At 44.5% G+C, this 26322-nt stretch overlaps 1 protein-coding gene across 22 annotated transcripts in view; it reads left to right on the plus strand.

The window, feature by feature from the left end:
- BAZ2B (bromodomain adjacent to zinc finger domain 2B) overlaps positions 1-26322 on the plus strand; it is a 1481286-nt gene that overhangs the window by 955624 nt on the left and 499340 nt on the right. For all 22 annotated transcript variants that reach the window (XM_085645472.1, XM_085645482.1, XM_085645489.1 and 19 more), the window contains one exon: positions 11496-11745. In XM_085645472.1, coding sequence (XP_085501598.1) covers positions 11496-11745 — 250 coding nt within the window. The remainder of the gene's footprint in view (positions 1-11495; positions 11746-26322) is intronic.

Here is a 26322-nt window from a genome sequence, read left to right on the forward strand (position 1 = left end):
CCCAGCCTCCCCGTTCTGCGAACCGACATCTAGAGTTAAGGTTCTCCCTTTCAGGGCCCTAGATTTTTTGGCACCAGTGTCGGTCTCTTGCATGGCTCAGCGTCCCTGGCGCGGAAAGCTATGTACAAGATCTGACGTCAGCGCGCGAGGGCGGCGTCAAAGTACTCCAACGACATCATTCCGGCACACGACGCCAACGACTGACGCGGAGCCGCAGACGACGCCTAGCGATGCGCAAGGGGTATTGCTACAAAAATCTTTCCGGATCCAGCCTGACGCCTGGGGATATTCTAAGGTGAGGAATCTAACTAACTAATGTTTCTTACAGATACATGGTTACCGAAGGTAGATAACTTGTTCTACGATCCGCTCCGCCTTGGACACTGCTGATTCCTTAGGCCGGGCTATGGCTGGTTCAGTCGACTTGCGGCGCCATGCTTGGTTACTGGATAGCGTCTTCCCAGAGAATTTCCGGGAGAGACTAGTTGATTTACCCTTTGATGGTGTTTTATTGTTTGATGCTCACGCCGACTCGGCTGTTCAGCGTCACCTTGCGGGCCTTCTCCCCTCCCCCCTTGAGGCCTGTGTTGTGGGGTTGGTACCTTTTCATTTAGCATCCTTTTGATGCGTTATGTGTTTTAGGCTGGTAGTTAACCTACTGTGGCAGTGTTCCACAGGTTGTTCCTCTCACTGTGGCTTATCCTAATAGGTGTTCCCAGTTATTGGGGTTTGCATACTCCATGTGGGCTACTTGCTTGCTATTATATAGCCCTGTTTATGTCAACTGGGCCTAACAGATCCCTTGGCCTCTATGCGTCCTCTGGTGATCTTATCTGCCGTTGTACAGTGCTCAATGTTGTGTCTTGGCGTCATCTTCTATACGTCATGGGTCATCTTGCTTGTTTGCTTCATTCTCCTCCTTGGGAGGTTTTTCGGGGTGTTCAGCACGCTTTAAAGGCAGCTTCCGTCTGCCATAACTGCACCAGGCGTGTTCCTCAACAACCATGTTGCATAGTCGTGGCTGGTTTACCAGTTTTTGCTATACATAAGTATTTATGTATATATACAAGTTCCATAGGTATTCTTCTTCCTAACCCTTCACCTCTCTTTGAGGCTGCAAGGTCTGGTCCGTACTTTCCTTCCAGTCAGAGGGTGTGCTCTGAACTTCTGAGATTCTCCCTCTGTTTCTACGCCCTAGTACTTTGGTGCCTCTGCCGCACCTTCCTTCGGATGTGCCTCCTTCTTAAGTTAACCCTATATTCTATCAGCTGGGCATGCGGGACGGCTCTTCTGATGTCAAAAGTCCTAGGTCTGCACCCTGCATATCTGTATTTTGTGTGTTGGTTCTCATCCTAGTCTTCCAGCTGCCTGGTCGAGCACCTCATGCTTATTTTAGCTACGCCACCTTGTGGTCTCTGTGGCTGTTTTATGCTTATTTTAGCTACGCCACCTTATGGTCTCTGTGGCTGTTTACCCAGTGCATGTTTCTGTAGTGGCCTGCATCAGCATGCTTAAAATTGTTACTGTTCGCCCCTGTTCCCCCTATTGGGGACTGGGTGTGTACTTGGCGTGTTTCTTGTCTCCGCCTGCAATTCTAAAAACATTGCTGATTTCTACTCTTGACCTTTGGTTCTTGGCTGTTGCCTCTCAGGCCTTCCTTCCATGGGCTAGCCTGGTAGGCTTCGGTTGCATCTCTTCATGTTTCTTCTCAACCTTTGGTCGGTGTTCACATACTGCGCCATTAAGCTGAGAGTGGTCCTTCTTCCTCTCTCTTTCTTTTGTTCTGGTATATGGCTGGTGAAGTTTCTACCTCCTATGCTTATACAGGTATGGTGTAGCGCCATTCTGGCATTTTGGGATGTCTTGCATCCCGTTATCTTTTGGTCTTCCGAGCTATTTGGGTTGCTGTCTGGCTGCTCTGCCACAGCCTTCCCCATTGTCCGTCACTCTGTTGCCGGCTCAAGTGCTTGGCGCTTTCTGTGGTTCTGTCCCAGACCCACCTCTCCTTTGGGGTATGGCTGTGGTATCTATTCTAAGTTAAGCAATCTGCGGCTAGATGTCTCTTTCAGATGTACGAGTTACTTACCTTCGGTAACAATGTATCTGGTAGAGACGTTGTCAAGCCGCAGATTCCTTAACGCCCACCCAGCCTCCCCATTCTGTGAAAATCTTGCCAATTGGGGTTCTCCGCTGGCCTCTTTCAGTTGCCATTGGTTTTTCTCTCACGGGTGCTCACATTGTTGAGTCCCTTTGAGAGTTGCCATAATACAGCTGACTCCCTCAGGGATTTCTTACATGTAAAATGATACCTTTTGATTAACCTTCACCCGGAGATTCATCTTCATTTTCTTTTCTTCTCCTGCTGCCTTCCCTCCCTCCCGCCTTCTCTATTGGCTCAGGGTTCTGGTCTCCTCTACAGTCGTCTTCTTTGGGGATCTGTTGACCTCTGTTTCAGACCTCCATTACTATAGGGGTAGTTCCAGTCTTTTCATACCTTTCTGCGGTGGACTGTTGTTCTCTCTGTGCTCCGTTCTTGCTAGACGACACAGTTCTACATGGTAATGACAGTCTGATTCTGTCTGTTGTTCTACATGGTAATTACAGACTATTTCTATCTGTTGAAATATTCTTCCCTTGTTGCACTTGGGAAGGGTCTTTAATTAGCTTGCGTGGTTCTTTCTCACAGCTTTTTCACTTATATGTAGGCAGTGTCGAATTCTGTCTTTTACGATGGTGTCTTGCACCATCCTCCTTCTTTATTCACAGATTTTTTATCCCTCGCACACTGTTCCCATACTTTTACAGTTTGTTGTTAGCGGCTCCGCGTTATACCGCGGAAACGTTTCTCCATAGAAAACTGACGCGCCGAGAGGGACTTACATGACCTTGCTGACGTCACGTACGTGGACGACGTCAGGGCGGGGTTGTGTGGCGCCGGCGCGCAGAGGTGCTGCTGCTGCAAAACAAATTTCGGATCCAGTCTGACGCATGGGGATATTCTAAGTTAAGAAATCTGCGGCTAGACAACATCTCTACCAGATACATTGTTACCGAAGGTAAGTAACTAGTACGTCACTGACTTCCTGGAGGTGACGCAGCTTCTCTGCTTCTCATCTTCTTCGGAGCAGGTGGCTGCTGCAAAAACAAATTCTGGATCCAGTCTGACACATGGGGACATTCATTGTTACCGAAGGTAAGTAACTAGTACGTCACTGTCTTCCTGGAGGCGACGCAGCTTCTCTGCCTCTCATCTCCTTCGGAGCAGGTAGCAGACAGTGAAGATGGAAGACCTGCAGGTTCTCCACTAGGACTGAACGAAGAAAAACAATTGTGGACCCAATCACATCAAAAGACCCACAGGAGACGCTAAAGGGACTTGCCTATATACCAGACGGTGGGGTCATGGAACTCTCGAGGTGGCCCCCAGTTTGAAACTGGGCAAGATGAGGCTTTTCGAACTGATGGTCTAGACGTCCAATGGGACTGAACTGTTGCTGGGGTTTCATCTATGATGACCATGTCAAGACTGGGCGCAGCTCACTCACACTCATTTTTCTTCTTTTTCCTTTCTCTTTCTTATGTATCTTTAAAATGCTGTATTTCCAGCTCTCTTAACAACCTTACTAAGATTACCTTAGCGAGTTCTGACCTATCGAAACATACTGCAGGATCGGAGCACCACATCTCTGTTGTTTTTCGCATAGAATTTCCAGCTTGAAACCAATGCCTCCCCAGGCTGGGAGACCCATACAAAGATGGGGACTTAATGAGGTATGGGCCTGCCTTGTGTTCTCCTTTTAAACTATTAAATTGATCTCAAGTTCCTGTCATGGAATTCGGCCTTCCTTGAGGCAATCACCTAGGCTAGGAGGTTTCTCCCTGGAAAATATGTACTTTAATGGCTTTTTAGCTGAAGTTAGACTGCAGGCGCACCCAAACGGGACATTTGATTTTCATCACAATCTAACATTATCTTTGTTTCTTTACTTCATGTCAAAGGCATCTAAGACAGAGTGTGTGCTGCATATACTGGGCGTTAAAGCACTCTTGGCTGGATAGGACAGGGACACTTAAGTCTTCTGCCCTGCTGTTTGTGGCACTTATGGAATCCCTACAGAGAAAAGGTGTGGTGTAAGCCATATTAGCTAGATGGCTGTTGCTTGCATTGCGTATGCTACCAGAAGACTGGCAGACCGCTACCAGGGAGTCTGCCTTCTCACTGAGAAGGAGGGCAGCCATGGTGGCTTTTGTGCCAACACTGATGATGGACATTCTTATGGTGGCTACTTAGAACTTTTTGCAGTCCTTTCTGAAAGCACCTTTGCTTGGATGCTGGGATGCTGACACTGTTGGATGTAGCAGGTGGTGCTGAAGAACTTATTGAAATAATGCATCTTCCTCTCATTGGACCACCCTTTGCATACTTTCCAAATGTAATATGCATCTTTAATAGATCTAATATGGGAGAGGGAAAGGGTATTTATCTGTGAAGATGGATATCCTGATGTAACAACACCATGGCATCCTCGAAGAGTTGTACCAGTTTGTTTGTCCTTTACAATGCATGTTTACCAAATGGCATACTTGGAAAGTGAATAAGGGAGATGCTAGCGAGAAGTTAACTAAAGGACAGATCACTGCATGAGAATAAATTAACTCAACTTACTGTGGGGAAAAGTTCTTTCGCACATCTTTTTTTGAAAGACATAGCATGTCCCCAGCAGGACGTAGGAAAATATTCATATAGTATGTGGATCCCAAAAAATACAATTGCTTGTGTGTCACCTTTGCTGGAACTTGTGTCCTGTATGGCCCAAATAGCACTGCTCAGTTTCGATTTTGTACTGTTTTTTCTGAATGCGCTTTTCAGTTCCTGACAGAGTGGGGAGGAGCGAGGCCGCTAGCACTTTAATATGTACAGTGGGCTTGATGTACCAATCTAGGGCTGCAGCGCAGGTGCAGTTTTTGCTCAGCACGTGTAGTGTGACATGTTAATATATTTGCGCTGCGACCAAGGTACTACATTTTAACATCCCAAAAATGGCTTTCAGTGTAGGATTTGCAAAATCTTGGCTTCATTATTATCCATGAACCATGGATGCATTGTGTAAACATCCCCTCTAGATACCTGCAAAGGCAGGGATTGAGGCCAGCACAGAACAGCAGAGCTTTATCCCTGCATTTACAGACTGTCATGATGTTATCCCCTGTCTCCTAAAGGGACTGGAGCTATAAAGCTATAAAGTTAAAGAAAAAAAGTAGCCATTGTGGTATGGTATGAATGGACATTGAGGGAAGCGTTTCTCTAGACTGCTGTCTGCTCTCCAGGATGCAGTCATGTGACATTCATAATGTGGATGTTATCCACCACAGACAGCATCCAGCATCCACCTTGTTAAAGTATTACACCTTCTTTGGAGTGTCAATGGTTTTCTGCCACAACTGTGTTTCAAGTTATTGATACTTCTCCTTGTAAATCTGGTGAATGCTCCCTACACAGCTTCCTTTCCTAACAATGTGTAATGAATCACATTGTGTGCATTGCAAGTCGCAAATAAATGTGTGACTCTTAAAGTACCTTCTGTACATTGCATCTTTGGGATTTGGAGTCGCACTGTGTGCAATTTTGCGATCCGCAGACTTTATGAACAGAAAACCCACTAGTATATCGGCTGTTCGTCGAGTGTGCTTCCATTTCATGCTCAGTGTCTGTCAGAATGGTTGTACTCCGGATGCCTGTCTGTTTTAGAAAGTATATTTTTAGCTTTGGGCTTTACTTTTTATTTCCCTTATCACACAATTGCATACTTTTGATAGTACATCAATGTAACAGCAGAATACAGGTCCTCCAGCATTGGGTCTTTCATACATTCACATGCCTGAATCATTCCCTGTCATCGTAGCGGGAGCCTCTCTGTAACTTTAACATAGGATACCAAGACACAGACAGGTTGAAAATGCCCAGACAGTGCCCACTTTGTTAACACATCCACCACATTCTCAATTAACCACATTTCTGCCAATAAAGTGAGAGTGTTCCATGCCTTGCCCCTCCCAGAAGTCTTCACTCCTCAGATGTCTACCCCACATTTTGTGAAAGGGTGTTTCAGAGCTTGGCTCTTGCTTCAAACCGGAAAAGTCAGCTTTGAAGTCTTTCCATAGGCTGTTGGGGGGAGATCTCTGACTCTGCTGTGTTTGCAACACGGCACCTTTATGCAGAAATCCAAGAAGCCTTTTCAAAGCTTCTGATTCCTGTCTGAAAATGAGGGTATTTTCAGGTGACCCTCAGAAGAGGTGAATATATTGCCTCTCCCCATGTCACAAGGCTAAGGATTGTGAAATCTGCACAGCATTCTTCCAGATCCCTCCACAATAGTGAGGGGAGACCTGTAAAATGGATCCAGAAATATAAGGCTACTCAACACCCCTTTTCAAGGTATAAACCTGAAGCCAGCTCTCATAAATCTTTGGAGCGAAAGGCAGAAAAAAGGTGTGATACAGCTGAAGCCTCAAGGGAGAAATCAATACCAAGGGAGTCTTCCTCAGATGAACCTAAGGAATGCAATCCCTAAAAGGCTTTGAAAAAATTGGCAGACTCACATTCTCCCACTTCTGTGCCTCCTATGCTGTCATCTCCTCTGACTAAAAAGTTGAAAACCACGTCACTGCCAAAGGTAGATTTCTTTGACGATTTTGTCCATGACTACCTTTTGACAAACCTTTGCACTCACAGCTGAAGATGAGCCAGCGGCTGACCCTGTCAAATACATGTTATACAAAAGACACTGCAATATTCCAGAAACTCAATAACACCCTACACGACACCAATGGATCAAGAATACCGTAGGAGGTGTATGTAAGGCAAGATATTCTCCTCTGGCAGCTATTTCTATGAGGGTTGCTAATGCCATGGCAATAATTGCAAGGTACGACAGTAAAGTAACTAGCAGTTAAAGCTATTCTACATGAGGGGGAGAAAGCGGCAGCTGTCCTCATACGTTCTGCAATGGAAATAGGAAACATTTGCTTTAGGCAACTGGCTGGGACCTCTCACTTACAAGGCGAAGGATGGTTAGGAGCTACCTCCTTAAGATGAGAAGTGTAGAATCATGAACATGCTATTTGATGCAAAGCTACTATGTGGGAAAAGTGATCAATGCTCGGAAGTGTTTTAAGGCAGATGCTGAGACATCTAGGTCCTTGGGGGCTCTTCAACAGTCCATTCTTTTGTGGTAGATGGATAATGCTGACTGAGTTCTATAGCAAACGTATATACACGCATCATATCACCCCTCCCAACAACCTCAGTTGTGCTCCCACGATTATGAACCCAAGTCAACAATAACCACCAGTGAGACTGGCACAGCCACAGTCGTAAGCAAGGCAACCTCCAAAATGGAAAGATGAAGTAGAGGGTCAGGACACAGGACGTCATTGGTGATTTCCAGGCACTGTATGCCACCATACATACCCCCAGGATTTTGGGCCTTGTAGTAAGCCGAATCTGTACCTTCTATGGCAACTGAAAGGCAATCGCCACAGACAAATGAGTACTGGGCTTGAATTATAGTGAGCGCATATTCTAGAGTGGGTTTCTCCAACGAGTACTGGTAGCTCTCTGAAAATAGCTCTCCGGTGTGCATCTCAAAGTGCTAAATTTGAAGCTTTTACTTGATTGAAATAATATATGTAAGCAAAAATTAAAAAGAGTACATTCAAGAAGAATGTGTGTATTTTCAGAAGTAGTAAGGTGAAGTTTCAAGAGAAATGGTTGAATTTCAATAGATGTGTGTGTATACATTATATATATATATATATGTGTGTGTGTGTGTGTGTGTATGTATGCCATTTGAGTGATAACTCGTGCAGTGTTGGTGAGAATTGTTACTAATGTTAATAACTTGGTGCCAGGGGTATTGCAGCTGTATATATTATGTATTATCCACAGAGAGGCATTACACATTGATAAAGTATTTTTTGCATTACTACTAGCAGCTGTGCCTTATTCACTGAGGTGATCACTGCTTGTACTCTTGCATATGGCGGCCAGTAATGTCACCTTCTATGAGGTGGTCCATGTTAAAACTCTAATATTAGTAATTCAGGATCATTTTCTTTGAACATAAGTAATTCCTAGTACAGAAGAGTTTGTCCAACATCCACCAACTACCGCTCTATCCAGGGTAAGACACAAGAACCTACAACTGTTGAAGGCAGAGTTTCACAATATGCTACCGATAGGAGCTACAGAAATAGTTCCAAAACATTATCAAAATCTAGAATTCTGTTTTAGGTACTTCCTAATAAAAAAAAGAACTTCAGAAGAGTGGAAGTCCATCCTGGTCTTACAACAACTCAGTCTCTTTCTAAGAAAACAATCATTCAGGATGGTGACACTCCAAGAGGTATTACCATTCCTAATGAGGAACAAATACATGTTATCATTAGATGCGTATTTCCACATTCCAAAGTTGCCAGTAGCCACTACCAATTTCAAGTTCGTTCTTTTGACGTTTCTTTAGCAAAGAACCTTCACCAAATGCATGTCAGAACCTGTTACAGCCCACGTTTGGTGTCTAGGGCATCAGGTCTATCCTCCTCTAGATGACTGGATAGTCACAGGCTTGTCTGTACTTCTACAAACAACTCCATTACAGCCTGAATTAGACTCTTTAAGTCATTAAATCTCAGAATCAGCTAAAACAAATCTTCTCTTGCACCATCTGAAAGCATTTATTTTGTGGAGCAATTCAGAAAAACAAAGGCATATCTTAACAAAAGAAAAAACAAAAGAGATAAATGGCTCTAGCTACAGTTGCAAAGCAAACAGAAGTGAAAGTACATCTCCTGAAGTGCCTTCTAGGAATTATGTCATCATGAATAGTGCTAGTACCATCTGCAGACAAGGCATATTCAGGAGGAATTGAACAAGCAGTTAACTCGGGTATTCGACTCTCTCGAAGACTAGGTAGCCTTAACTCCAGAATGAAACAACATATCTCCGGTAGACAGAGAATACAGTTTCAGGCTTCATATTAATTTAGCCTCAGTTTCACTCAGTGATACCTCAGTTGCCTCGGTGGATGGATAGGGGTGGGAGATCACCTACAGGAGATTCTGATCAGAGGAATTTGTTCTCAGCTGGATAATATGCTTTGAGCTCAGAGCAGTCAGAAGAGCACTGCAGTTTTTTTCTCCCTCAAATCGGTGTTGGGTTGAACAACACCACCAAGATGTTCTAATAAACATTCAGGGAAGAAACACTCTCCGGTCCTGTCAACAGAAGCCTAAAAGTTATGGCATTGGGTGCTTTACCACCATGTCACAGTGACAGTGGGATCATCTTTCAGCGATAAGCACCGACCAAGGAGACTACCTCAGCAGAGCGCTGAACGACTGCCACAAGTGGGAGTTGAAGGACACTTTCCTGAGGAAACTATTCCATGTCTAGGGGAATCCAAGGATAGCCCTCTTCTCTATGAAGAACAACAAACATGCAACTCTTAGACAAACTGGCATCCGCAAGCAAATTCACAGGGAAATATCCTTTCAATCGTATGGTGCAAGATGTTTGCTATGCTTTAAAACATTTCTCCGTTCGCCAAGAGTGATCACCAAAATGAAAAAGGAAAACCTGCAGCCTAATACTCACAGCTCCCCCTTGGCTACTCATGGTGCCCCCTTGGCTGATATATGTCTGATTCATGGACTTGCTGCAACTAGTGGACGTACCACCCACACTGCATGAATTGAGTGCTTATCTCTTGTTCAGATGTCCGGCCAGATTCTCCACCAACGGAACACTCTGAGATTGACGGTTTGGCTCCTGAGTTCCCAGTATTTTGGAAAGCTAGATATTTTGGAAGAATGCATCGATATTTTTGCTTAAACAAGAACTGTATCTACAAAAAGGGCAGATGTTGCTAAATAGAAAATGTTTTGCGTATGACCAAAGGATTCCATCCTTTTTACATGCAGCCCCTTTAAATGCTTACAGTCTTTACTGGAACTAGTCGGGACTAAAGCCTTTCTCAATATTCAGCTAGCAGTTAATTCATGTTTTTAAAGGTCACCTAATAAGCCATCTCTATGGTCACAAAGAATTGTAAAATCATTTTTAAGGGCCTATTCAGAGTGTTCCTGCCACCTAGAACATTAACGGCAGTTTTGGAACTGGAAACCACACAATTAGAGTCATACCTATTAGAAACAAATCCAAAAATTATGCCTAAAGTAACTTCGGCAAGAAAAGTTGGTGAAATGTAGGCCTTTATCTACACAAAGCAATTCTCCAAAGACAAGGTCATTCTGAGAACTAATGCCAAGTTCATATCTAAAGTACCAACTGAATTTCATCTGAATAAGCCTGTAATCCTTAAGACATTCTTTCAAAAGCAGACAAATCTAACATAAAGGTCTTTACAGCCACTAGATTTCAAAATATGTCTTAAAATCTATCTTAACAGAACTAAACAATTAAGAAAATCTAATTTGCTTCTAGTATCCTTCTCTAATCAACGTAAAGTCTTTCCAGTCTTAAAGCAGGGAATATCAAGTTGGGTAACTGCAACAGTTGCCTATTTGCCACATAAAAGCACACACATTAAGCCCCTTCTAAGAGCTTGTCAACTTCAACAGCTCTCTACACAGGAGTGCCATTAGAGGACATTTGCAGAGCTGCAACCTGGAGGAACAGACACACCTTTACAAAATACTGTTGCTTCCTCTGTCCTCTTGTGATGTATATAATTAATTCAAATGTTAATGATGTTTATTATTCTGATTCAAGTATGTGCATCTATGAAAGATCCAGTAGTGGAGAAGAAACAAATTACTTACCTGCAACTATGGTTCTCCAGTACTGGTATCGTTCATAGATTCACATGCGTCCATCCTCTTCCCTAAATAGAGGCTAACCTCCAGCATTATACAATGATTGTATTTCAACCCACGTGATTCTGCCAATCAGAATGTTGTTTTTTATAAACATATGTTTGTTATTCTCTGTTAGACTTTATATCTGGTAGTTGGAAACTGTAAACCGTAATTTGTTGGAGGGGATGTACAGAATACCACAATATTGTCCCCATAATTTCATCAGCTTTTGAGGAAAGCCTATTATTAGTCCTGTACTTTCTACAATCCAGGCAATATTCACACATCTTCTGCTTATTTATCTTTTCAAACCTTTAGTGAATTAACCTGCAATAATATTTAAGAGGGCACCTCAGTTATTTGCAACAAATGTTCTGTTTTGTGCTTCTTCTCCTGTTGAATTACCATTTGTTACACAGCCCGTCAGGTTTTAATCCAGTTAAAACTATGATGCTTTGTGTGCTCTTACACGTTCATTCAAAGTGCTTGTAGTATAATGAGAGAGCTCCATATGTAACCAGTCCATTTGCCAAGAGTACTGTTACTTGATCTGCAAAGCTAAATTTATAGTTGCTAGTCATGTGTTCTGTGGGTACATAACAAGATTATGTCTGTTACAGGCTGAGAACCATCCATGCCTTGAAAACAGGAAAGAAAGATACATCCGTGGGAGATGATCTAGGAGAAGGACAACATCTACTGGGTACACCTTCGCCTGGCCTCAAGCAAGGACGAAAAGCAGGAGATAGTGACTATGATGACGATGATGATGACGATGACGATAGTGAAGATCCAGCAGATGAAGAAGATGACGATGAGGAAGATAAAGATGAGAAAAGGGGGAAAAGAGTAGACGCATGTGAAGACGAGGTAAATAGGATGTGTGAATTTGTGTGAATTAACAGAATCAAGTATCAACATAAAATTAGACACCAAGATTCTTTTTTAGCTGAAACCTCATCTTAAGTACCATTTTCTGATGGATACATCTGCCAGTGGATTCCTCACCTTGTGAATATCCCCTGCGCCAGCAACATTCGGAAACTTTTGTAGCAGTCCAAGCCGATGGGGTCGAAGACGACGTCACAGAGACACGGCTCCGCTCGCGACTCCGCTGACGTCACCGGCTCCATAAGAAGACCTCGTCGGCGTGATGACGTCAGTTCCCTTTTTTCCGCGCCAACGACGCCAACGGATTTCGGGAATCGTTACTAGTAGCTTTACCTGTTACTTTGTGTATTTTCTGAAAATTTTCTGTCTTTCTTCGAAGATGTCGACAAGGAAGTCGGGTTTCAAGCCCTGTCGAGAATGTGGCAAGCACATGTCTATTACCGACCCACACGAGGACTGTGTTTGGTGCCTTTCATCCGACCACGATGTGGGTGGTTGTTCCAGCTGCCGCAAGATGAGCTCGAAGGCTCTCAAGGAGAGAGAAGCGAAGCTCTTCATCGCTCGGATGAAGAAGAAGGAAAAAAGAGGAAGGAGGAGGTCTGGGTCGAGGTCGGCGTCCAAGTCGACTTCGGGGCATGCTTCGAAAAGTAAGAAGCATAAGAAAAAGAGGAGGCATTCTTCACATCATCACTCCGACAAAGGTTCGGCTCCGAAGTCGAAGTTGCCTACTCGACGTCGGAGAGAGTCAGTGTCTCCTTCTCCGGTCCCGGCTTCACCTCCAGCTCCTTCTTCTCCGGTGACTTCGCCGGCTCCGGCTGAATCTCCGGTGCCGGTATCATCCCCGACGCCGGTTCCATCTCCGGCTCCAGCTGATTCTCCAGCTCCGTCTCCGGCCCCGGGTGAGGATCTTCAGGCTCCGGGTGAGACTGTGACGCCGCTTGTACCACCGTCAGCGCCGCCAGGCCCGAGTCCGGTGCTGCCTGACCAGTATCCTGCATTTCCTGGTCCAGGACAAGACCCCTCGCATTATCTTAATGCCATGTACGGGGTGTTTTCAAGGGCCATGTATACCTCTGGTGCACCTGTGGGTCCGATGGCTTTCAATTTGGGAGTGCCGCAGGTCTACCCTCAAGCTCTGTTCATGCCATTCTTTCCGGCGACGCCGTCTTGGCAGCTACCGGCGCCGAGAACTTCGACGCCACTTCCCTCTTCACCGGCGCCGACTCGACTTCGTTCGACGCCGGCTGCTCCAGCGAATCCGCGTTCGACGCCGCTGCCGGCGCCGTCTGATTCGAACACGGCGCCGCCGACGCCGCTGGTGTGGATTCGTTCCAGAAGGGAAGCACAGAGAGTGGTGGATGAGAGACGCTTTCTGTTGGAAGAGGCTGAAGAGGGAGAGTTAGTCGAATCTGATGAGGTGTTTGAAGAACTGAAGGAGGCAAGTGGACTGGATTTGTCTCCAGAGTGGGAAATCACTCCACCATCAGAGGAGCCCTCTAAAGATGCAGCGCCGTATCATGCGGTCATCAGAAAAGCTGCAGAGTTGTTGGACCTACAGTTGCCGTCCACGGAGTTCAGGTCTAATTTACTTACTGAGGTGCTGCATTCACCTACAGTGGTCTCGGAGCCTTTGTTACCCTTTAATGAGGCTATTATGGAACCTGTGCTGGAGGTATGGCGCAAGCCTTTTTCAGCTCCTGCAGTCTCCAGGGCAGTCACAAGGAGATATAGAGTGGCTCCAGGGGATCCTGAATTTCTAACTTCGCACCCTTCGCCTGAGAGCTTGGTGGTCCAGGCGGCTTGTTCGGGAAGGTCAAAGGGGGCCTTTCCTCAGGTTCCAGGAGACAGAGAGGCCAAAAAGGTGGACCAATCGGCCAAAAAGGTCTTTTCATCAGCCAGCATGGCTCTCAAGTCCACGAATGCGACGTGTTTATTGGGGCGCTATATCCATGCGCTAATGGATTCGGCAAAGAAGATTGCGCCAAAGCTGTCAGAGGAGGATAGGGCTGGCTTCAATGAAGTTCTGACTGATGCCCAGGTGGCTGCTCGACAAGTCATTCAGAGTGGACTGGACACGGCAGACTCTGTTGCCAGAGTCATGGGGTCTTCTGTTGCCACCAGGAGGGGTGCATGGCTAAAGTCCTCTGAATTTTCCTCGGATGTGCAGTCGACCTTATTAGACTTGCCTTTTGATGGGTCTGGCTTGTTCGGGAAGAAGGCGGATGCTGCTCTCGAACGCTTCAAGGAGAGTAAAGCTACGGCTAGGTCGTTGGGCCTTCAATCCCAGCCGAGAGGTTCTTTTAAAAGATATAGGGGCTTTGGAAAGGCGACTTTTCGCTCCTATAGACCGCCCCAGCAGCAGCAGCAAGGTTCCTCGTCGAGAGGTTACAGAGGAAGAATTAGGGGTCGCACACGTGGCCGTCAGCTCTCCTCCTCCTCCTCCTCTTCCTCCTCCTCAGCCCCTCCCACCACTGCAAAGCAGCCCTAGATTCGACATTCCGGATCATGCTGGTCCTGTGGGGGGCCGGCTTACCCATTTTCTACAAGATTGGGAATCTGTAACTACAGATCTCTGGGTTCTAGATCTTGTAGAAAATGGGTACGCCCTTCCCTTTCGGGAATTCCCTCCAAATTACCCTCCTTGCCAAGGGGCTTGCTCGGAGGACCACCATCTTCTCCTGCAGGAGGAAGTCCTGAAGTTGTTTCAGAAAGGTGCGATAGAGGTGGTTCCAGAGCAGGAAAGGGGTCAGGAATGCTACTCCCGGTATTTCCTGATTCCGAAAAAGGACGACAGGTTACGTCCGATATTGGACCTCAGAATTTTGAACTTTTACCTGAAACAGGAGAAGTTCAAGATGCTCACCCTTGCGCAGGTTCTTCAGGCGCTGAATCAGGAGGACTGGATGGTGTCGCTCGACTTGCAGGATGCGTATTTTCACATCCCCATCCTGAAGTCGCACAGAAAGTATCTCCGTTTCACGGTAGGGTCGCAACATTATCAGTTTGCGGTCCTACCGTTTGGTCTTACTTCAGCACCTCGAGTCTTCACGAAGGTGATGGCAGTGGTGGCAGCCCATCTCAGAAGGACAGGGATTTCAGTTTTCCCTTATTTGGACGACTGGCTGATAAAAGCGGAGTCGCCAGAGAAGGTGCTGCGTCATCTGCAGGATACAACTCGGCTGTTGTACAAATTGGGTTTTTCGATAAACGTACCCAAATCTCACCTGGTGCCCTCTCAGTGCAACCTGTTCATAGGTGCGGTACTGGACACTACTGTGTGTCGAGCATTCCCTCCTCCTCAAAGGTTTCTCGACATACAGGAAATGATTCCTTTATTTTACAGCGGAGCGGTCGTTCCAGTTCTGAAGGTCCTTCGCCTGCTCGGTCTGTTTGCTTCCTGCATCCTGTTGGTCAACCATGCACGCTGGCACATGAGGGCGCTCCAGTGGTGCCTCCGCAAGCAGTGGTATCAGCACAAAGGGGATCTCAGGGAGTCTGTGAGGATCTCCAGAGAAGCGGCAGCGGATCTATCTTGGTGGAGCGTGGAGGGCAATCTGTCCCAAGGAAAGCCCTTCCATCTACCTCCATCGGTGACAACAGTGGTAACGGATGCATCCACCTTAGGGTGGGGTGCTCATCTGGGGGATCTGGAGATCAAGGGTCTTTGGTCTCCAGAAGAAAGGTTGCTTCACATCAACCTTCTGGAATTGCGGGCGATACGTTTGGCACTCAAGGCCTTCCTTCCTTCCCTTTGCGGTCAGTCTGTTCAAGTCCTGACGGACAACACGACCGCGATGTGGTATATAAACAAACAGGGAGGAGTGGGGTCTCTTTGTCTCTGCAGAGAGGCCCTGCGTCTATGGTCCTGGGCTCAGGTCCATCAGATTTGTCTAATGGCAAATCATCTGGCCGGGGTTCTAAACGTTCGTGCAGACAGTCTCAGTCGGCAGTTCTCCGCCGACCACGAGTGGAGGCTTCATCCAGAGGTAGTTCGTCACGTCTTTCGGACGTGGGGGACTCCTCGGGTGGACCTATTCGTCACTCAAGAGAATGCTCACTGCCCGTCTTTCTGCAGTCTCCAGTATCCGATGTAGGGAGCGTTGGGGGACGCGTTTCAGTGGAGTTGGGGTTCACGACTCCTTTACGCGTTTCCTCCCATACCCTTGATTCCTCGGGTTCTGAGGAAAATTCGCCAAGACCTGGCCTAAGTTATATTGGTCGCCCCGGATTGGCCAAGAAGGGTGTGGTACACAGATCTTCTCCACCTCTCCTCGTGCCCTCCGCTCCGTCTCCCGCTGAGGGCAGACCTCCTCTCGCAGTCGGAGGGGCAGGTTCTACACCCCCACCTCCAGAGCTTGCACCTTCATGCCTGGAGATTGAACGGGGCAACCTGAATACTTTCTCTCTCCCGCCAGATTTGGTGGATGTTATTTTATCGGCCAGGCAACACTTCACCAAATCTATATACTCATATAGGTGGTCTAAATTTGTGCTTTGGTGCGGAGAGAGGTCCATTGATCCCTTGAAGGCTCGTCTGTCTAACATTCTACAGTTTGCTCTTTCTCTGGCTCAGCAAGGCTTTGCTGTGGCTACTGTGAAAGGATACTTGTCGGCTTTCCTTTGTTTGCCGGATCAGCCGTCATTATTCAAATCACCTATTGTTCTTCGTTTTATAAAGGGCCTTACAAACAAGTTTCCTCCGTCTCCTTTTGTTATGCCTCAATGGGACTTAAACCTTGTATTAACTTATCTTATGGGTTCTCCCTTCGAGCCCTTACACAAGTGTCCCTTGAGGCTGTTGTCCTTTAAGACGGTATTCCTCATTGCAATCACCTCGGCAAGGGGGGTAAGTGAGCTTCAAGCTCTAAGTTCAAAACCCCCATTCTTGACTGTGCATGCTGAACGAATGGTACTTAGGACCAGGGCTGCGTTTTTGCCTAAGGTGGTAACTCCCTTCCATCTGGGGCGGTCCATTACCCTTCCTTCTTTCTATCCTCCCCCTCACCCTTCCAAGGAGGAGGAGAGACTTCACCGCTTGGACCCTAAGAGGGCGGTGAGCTTTTACCTGGACAGGACAAAGGACATCAGAGTTGATGACCAGCTCTTCGTGGGCTTTGTTGGCTGCAGGAAAGGTCGAGCGGTGCACAAGCGCACCCTTTCCAGGTGGGTTGTCTTGTGCATCAAGATATGCTACTCCCTAGCTGGTAAGGAGCCTCCGGAGGGTTTGAGGGCTCATTATACCAGAGCAAAGTCTTCCACATCTGCCTTAGCTAGAGGTGTTCCAGTGGAGGATATTTGTAGGGCGGCAACTTGGGCCTCCCTCCACACCTTCGCAAAGCATTATTGCTTAGACACCGAGGTGAGGAGGAACGGACACTTTGCGCGATCCGTCCTTCAGGACTTTCTGGTATAGAAGGGTGGACACCCTCCTCCGGGAGTGGGGACTGCTGTGGAATCTATTCACAAGGTGAGGAATCCACTGGCAGATGTATCCATCAGAAGAACAAGTTACTTACCTTCGGTAACGCTTTTTCTGGTGGATACAGTATCTGCCTGTGGATTCCTCACTGACCCACCCGCCTCCCCGTTGTCCATCTTTCTATACCGGTATTTCTATGCCTGTAATTCTATTGATGGGTTTCAAGTGTGTTTATCACTGTCAAAAGCATTATGTTAATTCTTGTGCTTTGTTATTTATTTTCCACACTGAGTGTGTTGATATGCATATTGTGTACTGTGTATACTGTGTATATATATATATTGCTGTCAGTCTGTCGGTGTGCCTCGAAGGCACGGAAAAAAGGGGCGGAACTGACGTCATCACGCCGACGAGGTCTTCTTATGGAGCCGGTGACGTCAGCGGAGTCGCGAGCGGAGCCGTGTCTCTGTGACGTCGTCTTCGACCCCATCGGCGTGGACTGCTACAAAAGTTTCCGAATGTTGCTGGCGCAGGGGATATTCACAAGGTGAGGAATCCACAGGCAGATACTGTATCCACCAGAAAAAGCGTTACCGAAGGTAAGTAACTTGTTCTTTTGAGCTTTATTGCAATGCTATTACTCAAAGTATGTAATACAAGGTATTATATATATATATATAAATTACCTACTGGTGGTCGCCAGTAGGTAGTTATAGTTAGGACCCTGTTTCCATAGGAAAACCGCAACATTCTATTTGGAATAACTTTGGCGCCGGTCGACGAATCCTCGCGAAATTTTCAAAATAGGTGGGGCGCTACGCTCCACTCCTACCCTGAAAGTCTCGGGGGGATTCGTCAAGCGGGGGCTGAGAAAAAAGGGGGGTCCCAAAACGCGTTTTTCCCATGCATTTTTCCATAGGACCTTTAGACACAGCTACAGCCCGAACGGCTGAACAGAGTTACTTGAAATTTGGCAGAGAGGTAGTCCTCAGGTCAAGGAAGTGCCTTTTGTAGGTCTGGTGTAAATCTGTTCAGTAGTTCCTGAGAAAATAGCATTTAAATCAATATATATATCTGTGGCAGCTTACGGTAAGCTTACGGTAAGCTTACCGTAAGCTTACCGTACGCGTACGGTGCCGTGCGCGAGCGCGAATCTGATTGGCTTTTAGATCTTAGTAAACATTCGAATCGGTCGAAACCAGGAAGCGGCGGCCGCCATTTTCTCTCTCGCACTCTGAGGGGGGGTTGAAAAACAAAGGCCAAAAACATGTAAAGGGGCTATTTAGACAGCTCCTAAGCACATAGCCATGATGACGGAGTCCCCAAAGATCCCCCAGGCCAAAAAGGCAATTTTAATTTTTTTGTAAATTTCGCCGATTACGCTTACCGTACGCGTACGTTAAAAATTAAAAAAAAAAAAAAAATTATCCATACTCTCCCCACCCCGTGTGCAAATGGTGCCCGAAGGGCACCATTTGTGCATTGCGTATATTATTACAGAAAAATTAAAAGATTACCTTTCACAACGAAGCGCATAATATGTCCTCCATGTGCGCACGGTGCGCGAAGCGCATCGTGCTTACATGGCCCATCTAGCGTAACGTGGGCACAGCACTAACTGCGTAAAGTGGGCGCGCGGTGCGCTTCGCACACCGCGTGCTCACTGTGCGCACGGAACGAACTGCGTTAAGTGGGCGCGCACGCCACGAATGGCGTAAAGTAACTTAGCATTTAAAAAACCGTACAAATTCACTGAAAAAACCATAGGTTTCACACACGTTATAGTTAGGAATTAGTATTTAAAAAACCTTGCAAATTCAGTGAAAAAACCATAGGTTTCACACATGTTATAGTTAGGTGGACATTTTACTGATAAAAAACCATTGAAATTCCCCCGTTATAGTTAGTGCAGGCAACTATAACTCACGCGACCGCAATCCTCTGCTGATGACATATGTGTCTTTATGAAAAAAAAATATTTGTAATATATGTATAGCTAAAATTTTATGGAAGAAGACATGGGCAAATAAGTGTCTAAATACAGTATTAGCATCAGCAGAGGATTGCGGTCGCGTGAGTTATAGTTGCCTGCACTAACTATAACGGGGGAATTTCAATGGTTTTTTATCAGTAAAATGTCCACCTAACTATAACATGTGTGAAACCTATGGTTTTTTCACTGAATTTGCAAGGTTTTTTAAATGCTAATTCCTAACTATAACGTGTGTGAAACCTATGGTTTTTTCAGTGAATATATATATATATATATATATATATAATATATATATATTCTCACAAACTGCTTGAAAAATCCTTTGCCACTGCGGGTGATGTAAAGCAGGCACGGACCACGTTTCTGTGCTTCAGATAGTTTTATTTTTCAATCTGCCATGACGCGTTTCGGTCCCTCCTGGACCTTGATCACATGACAGCGCTCATGGGCGTATTTTCCCTTTTTAAAGTGCTAGTGATTAGGGCAAAGTTCCGGTGACCCCAACATAGACAGCGAAGACATACTCTTGGTTACGAACAATGGTACGCTAATACAGTCACGTTTTTTTTTGGGTATGTGTTTGATTGTCTAATCTTACAATGGTTCGTGTTGTACCTCATTTTAATTAATGTACACAAATATATTAAATATTGTATTAGCTTTAATACAAATAAATAAGCATATAAATATAATCACAATAAATAGAAAAGCAGCAATTATTCATACACATATAGTCTGTGGGGATAATTCCTAGAGGTACAATTATAATATCAACCTGGTTAAAAACAATACTTGGATCAATCCAATTGGATAAAAAACGGAATGTAAAATTTGCTAAAATTGCGTAAAATGCCAATCCTGAGTTAATAGGCTAAAAATGCAGTTTGTTTTGATGTTCCTGCGCACAATGTTGGCAATAAAAGTGATCTTTCCTGTCATTAATTCAACACCTCACATAAAAAAGACCTAATGTGTAAAGTGCAAGTGCTAAATATATTCCACTTTGTTAACATTATGAAAATGGTTCTTACAAATGGCCCATAAATATTAGATGAATAAATATCCCTAAAAGTGCAAATTACTCATATTAAAACAAAAAAAACTCTATTCTTTAGGTTGAGGTCAGGCGGCAGCCTGTTCATATATTATCAAATTCTTTAATTATATTCTCCTGTTACTGTCCTTATTCAACCTCCCTGGCTCTTGGTTCAATTTACCTTTGTATATATCTCTTTAATAGAGTAGAGCCTATGTCAGCTTCCCACTCCGAGATGGATTTTGATTACTTGTGGGTGGAGCTTCTATTGTCCGATACACTTGTGTGTGAGTTGGGCTGTATCTAAATACATGTATAAAGATCTTGCGTGGTGTTTAGGCCTCCCGGAGATTTGCTGCCGAGATTAAGAATATATCTTGTTTCTAGCCTACGCAAAGCCCCCTCTCTGTCTCCTCTCCTTCTATTCCTTGGCACAGAATCTATGAGCTAATATGATAGATGATTCAAATCATTATTATGAACCTCCTGAAAATGTCTGGCCACGGAGTAGGTAGGGTCTCGATTTGATATCGCCCTAAGGTGTTGTAGAATTCGTTTGTTCGTCGGGAGCTTAGTGCTCCCTACATATCTCAGATTGCATGAGCATTCCAAGATGTAAATGGCGAAATAGGTTTTGCAATGCAAAGCCTGGGTGATTTCCCACTCCCGTTCACAGAATGGTGCTTTATATGTTTTCTTGTTAACACCATACTGGCAAACTTTGCAATTGGTACATTTAATGAACTCCTTTCTTTGCGTAAGCCAATTTTATTGTTCTACAACGTCCGGGCTGCTCTTGACTAAACTCTCACTCAAAATATATATATATATATAAACCGCACTCCTCTCGTAACAAAAGGACACGACGCTGTGTCTTTGACAATTCCAACCAGGGTTTATTCAGTGGCTCTGTCGGACGCGTTTCGCCTGAACCAGCAGGCTTGTTCACCAACAAAGTTTTGCCAAACAACTTCCACCATTTATGCTGTGCACGTGATACGGTCATGCGAGGACTACAAATTGAGTGTAACAGAAAAAAGACTCGTAGTTTTTACCTATTACAATTGATAAAGCGATAACAGGATGCAACTTTAAGTAAAGTATAACGCATTCACGATTGATCCACATTAGTAGATCTCTATTTACAAATATATTATAACATATTTATACACTTTTTTATAAACCACGGTCCATTTTCTAAAAAAGCGCCCTGCAATTAGTGGCAATTGCCGTAAAGAGACCATTCACCCATGTGGGTTTGCCACATTGTTTTGACACTTTACTACAATTCAGCCCCAGTGGGCATACCTGATTTTTCTGGCTTATCTTATCTAATTCAGCCCCAGTGGGCATACCTGATTTTTCTGGCTTATCTGATTCCTAGATACCTCACATGAATCAAAATTAAAGTGATGTAACACAATTCATTAATTCCTACTTAACAAAACTAATAATCCATACATTTATAAATACTTCAATGTGCTATTCATAAATAAATAAAAACGGAAAATCCAGAAGGGGTATAGCAAGCTCTACAAAGGCCCTATAAATGTGTATACAAATCTTCTTCAATGTTCAGGCCCATTGGTGCTTTACTATTCAGTTCCACAATATAACGTGATTCTAATTTTCTTAAAGCTCTCTGTCTGTCACCACCTCTCACATTGGGTGGGATCGCATCAATGACAAAGTACGATAAGCCTGTCACATTACTATCATGGTAAATCGCGAAGTGGCGTGCTACCGGATATGTTTTATCCACGTTTTTGATGGCCCTTAGATGCTGCAATATTCTTTTGTGAACAGGGAGAATTGTGCTGCCCACGTACCAAAGATGGCATGGGCAACTCAGTACGTAGACGGCAAACTCCGTTTTACAATCGAACTGCCCTCTGATGTTTTTTTCAATTTGTGAGCAGCCTGTTGTGAACTTCTTGGTGTTCACACCATGCTGGCATGCCTTGCACTTCACGCATCTCAGGAAACCATCTTGTCGTTTTAACCATGAAGTTTTGAGGGGTTGTTTGCAAGATTTCGGTGCCATATTGCTGACCAACAATTGTTTAAATGATTTGGCTCTTCTAAACGTTATTAGGGGTTTGTTTGACACAATTTTTCCTAAAATGGGGTCATTGCGTATTGGTGATCGGAGAAAGTGTGTCGACAGGTTTTAGACCTCGGTCTAAATTTATTCCCACTACTGCAAAGGATTCAGTGGACATTTTTCACGAATTGGTGACTAATGATTTAAAGAATTTGGAGAAATGTACAGGTTCCGTGCATAAAAAATGGTCACAGCAACAAAAAAATTGCATGGATCTTATTAAGAAACTATCTTTAAATAACGATTGTATTGTTCAGAATGCTGATAAGGGCGGCAATGTAGTCTTGTGGGGTAGGCAGAAATACCTTGATGAAGCGTATAGACAACTAAACAATAGAAATAACTATGCAAGAATCTCACCGAATATGATGCAGAATAGCAATTCAGTGTTTAATACCAAATTACAGCAATGGTACGATCAAGGTCTGTTATCACATGACGAATTCCGTTATTTAGAGATTAAAAATCCAGTGACCCCAGTCTTTTATCTCATACCAAAAGTACACAAAGATCTCAATAATCCCCCAGGAAGACCGATTATTTCGGCTATTGGCAGTAGTTTGGAGAACACGTCTAGATTTGTTGATTCATTTTTATGCCCCATGGTGAAATTACTCCCGTCATTTATTCAAGACACAGGTGATTTCCTAAAAAGCATTTATGATGTACCATGGGAAAATGACATGTTGTTAATGACGATTGATGTCACCACACTCTATACGAGTATAAAACATCAAGATGGCTTAAATGCCATAAAATACTATCTAGGAACAAGACCTATTTCACTATGGGCTCATAGTCAAATGTTATGCTCTATGGTAGAATATTGCCTGAAGAACAATTTCTTCCTCTTCAATGGGGATCTGTTCCATCAACTCTGTGGCACTGCGATGGGCACCTGCTTCGCCCCCAGTTATGCCAATCTACACATGGGCTGGTGGGAGGAGCAGGTGGTCCGTCAGCAGTGTCATGTTGAATGGGACAATAATATTCTCCATTGGAGTCGTTTTATTGATGATTTGTTTATTATTTGGAGGGGAACAGAAACATCAGCCAATGATTTTGTTAAGAAACTTCAGACGAACAATCTTAATCTAAAGTTTACCAGTACCATAAGTCAAAATGAAGTGAATTTTTTAGACCTCACAGTCTATGTGAAGAATGGCCATTTACAGACACGGATATTTCGGAAACCAACGGCAGGAAACACGTTGCTACATGCAACAAGTTTCCATCCCAGTAATCTTATTAAGAGTATCCCCTACGGGGAGTGTCTAAGAACAATGCGTAATTGTAGTGAAGTGGACACGAGGGAAAAAGAACTCCAGACCTTACGTTCCCGTTTTAAATCTAGAGGGTATGGAGCTGAATGCATTCAGAGTGCAATCCATAAGGTCAAATGCAAAACAAGAGAAGAAGTTTTATTTGAGCCCTCTGAAACAAATAAACGCAAACAGAAACAATCACTAGATTCTAATGAATGTAGATTGGTGACTTCATATAACAAGCAACATGGGCAAGTACGTAACATTCTGTCGAAACATTGGCATCTGATACGCAATGACCCCATTTTAGGAAAAATTGTGTCAAACAAACCCCTAATAACGTTTAGAAGAGCCAAATCATTTAAACAATTGTTGGTCAGCAATATGGCACCGAAATCTTGCAAACAACCCCTCAAAACTTCATGGTTAAAACGACAAGATGGTTTCCTGAGATGCGTGAAGTGCAAGACATGCCAGCATGGTGTGAACACCAAGAAGTTCACAACAGGCTGCTCACAAATTGAAAAAAACATCAGAGGGCAGTTCGATTGTAAAACGGAGTTTGCCGTCTACGTACTGAGTTGCCCATGCCATCTTTGGTACATGGGCAGCACAATTCTCCCTGTTCACAAAAGAATATTGCAGCATCTAAGGGCCATCAAAAACGTGGATAAAACATATCCGGTAGCACGCCACTTCGCGATTTACCATGATAGTAATGTGACAGGCTTATCGTACTTTGTCATTGATGCGATCCCACCCAATGTGAGAGGTGGTGACAGACAGAGAGCTTTAAGAAAATTAGAATCACGTTATATTGTGGAACTGAATAGTAAAGCACCAATGGGCCTGAACATTGAAGAAGATTTGTATACACATTTATAGGGCCTTTGTAGAGCTTGCTATACCCCTTCTGGATTTTCCGTTTTTATTTATTTATGAATAGCACATTGAAGTATTTATAAATGTATGGATTATTAGTTTTGTTAAGTAGGAATTAATGAATTGTGTTACATCACTTTAATTTTGATTCATGTGAGGTATCTAGGAATCAGATAAGCCAGAAAAATCAGGTATGCCCACTGGGGCTGAATTAGATAAGATAAGCCAGAAAAATCAGGTATGCCCACTGGGGCTGAATTGTAGTAAAGTGTCAAAACAATGTGGCAAACCCACATGGGTGAATGGTCTCTTTACGGCAATTGCCACTAATTGCAGGGCGCTTTTTTAGAAAATGGACCGTGGTTTATAAAAAAGTGTATAAAAATGTTATAATATATTTGTAAATAGAGATCTACTAATGTGGATCAATCGTGAATGCGTTATACTTTACTTAAAGTTGCATCCTGTTATCGCTTTATCAATTGTAATAGGTAAAAACTACGAGTCTTTTTTCTGTTACACTCAATTTGTAGTCCTCACATGATCGTATCACGTGCACAGCATAAATGGTGGAAGTTGTTTGGCAAAACTTTGTTGGTGAACAAGCCTGCTGGTTCAGGCGAAACGCGTCCGACAGAGCCACTGAATAAACCCTGGTTGGAATTGTCAAAGACACAGCGTCGTGTCCTTTTGTTACGAGAGGAGTGCGGTTTATATTTAGCGGACCGAGCTTGGAGGTCCGCCTGACGACGCACCCGCTGATTTGGAGTTTGCGGCGGCTGTTCTAAGCAGTGTGGCAAAGGATTTTGTTGCCGCCGCCCCCCCCCCCCCCACGCAAGAGAACGCACAAAGAATTCCTCGACAAAAGCAACCGGAGTGAGTCACGGTGGTCCGGTGAGTCGGAGGACCCGCGGAAACTCCGTTTCTCAGGTGAGCTATATCGAGTGGGCGTGAGGGGAAGCGGGGAAGCCAGCATTTGATTGTAAGAGCAGCTTCCAGCTTGGAGAGCAGCAGCTGGCGGTTCTTGACGAAAATAAATAGAGGGTTTAAAATGTCGGCTGCGGAAATGAAAGAAAGGGAAGAGGCAGCTCTATCGATCTTTGACGACAACCAACAGGTCGCAAAGAAAGGTGCGGGAAGCTCAGCCAGTATAACGCCCAATGACAAGGTATCTGATGTGCTAGTCAGACTTAAAAGACTGGAGAAATTAAAACGCAGCGAAATGTCGAAGTGGTGGGAAGCGAAATCTCTACAACGCTACTTAGAAGTTAAGAGAATTCCTAGGGGCTTGCGAATCTTGGTAGCCCCGACCTATGAGGATCCCAACCCCAACATGTTACGCGAATGGGCTGACAATAATCAAGAGTCCTCACGTAGAATGCTTGCCATTTTAATCAAATACGCTGATATTGATAGAACCAAGATATTGGAAGAAATTGGCCAAATTACAGAGATGTTGGAAAAAGAAGAGGATCAAGATGTGATCAGAAAATACAAAAAAGATATGACAGACCGACTGCAAAAATTAGAAGCCTCAATTAAAGAGAGAAAAGCAACTAAATTCTTGCGAGACAAGGGCGACTATGAACGAGGACAAATATACACATTCGCTAAGAAATTCGAAAATGTTCGTAGACAAAAAATGAATCCCGGAATGCAACAAACAGGAGGAGCCCAGTCAGAACTTGGCAGCTTATTAAGCTCCGAAATTGAGACATCCGCAGATGAGGGCCCCAGTACTGCCACTAACAATCAAATCCCCTCAGTATTAGACGAATTTGGTTTTTTACAAGAAGAGCGGAGATTCAATCTCCGCCCAAGACCTGCAACCAGCTATGCAGGACCAGGAAGGGGAAG

Source organism: Triturus cristatus, chromosome 3_1, assembly GCF_964204655.1.
Source record: "Triturus cristatus chromosome 3_1, aTriCri1.1, whole genome shotgun sequence".
Taxonomy (NCBI): Eukaryota; Metazoa; Chordata; class Amphibia; order Caudata; family Salamandridae; genus Triturus; species Triturus cristatus.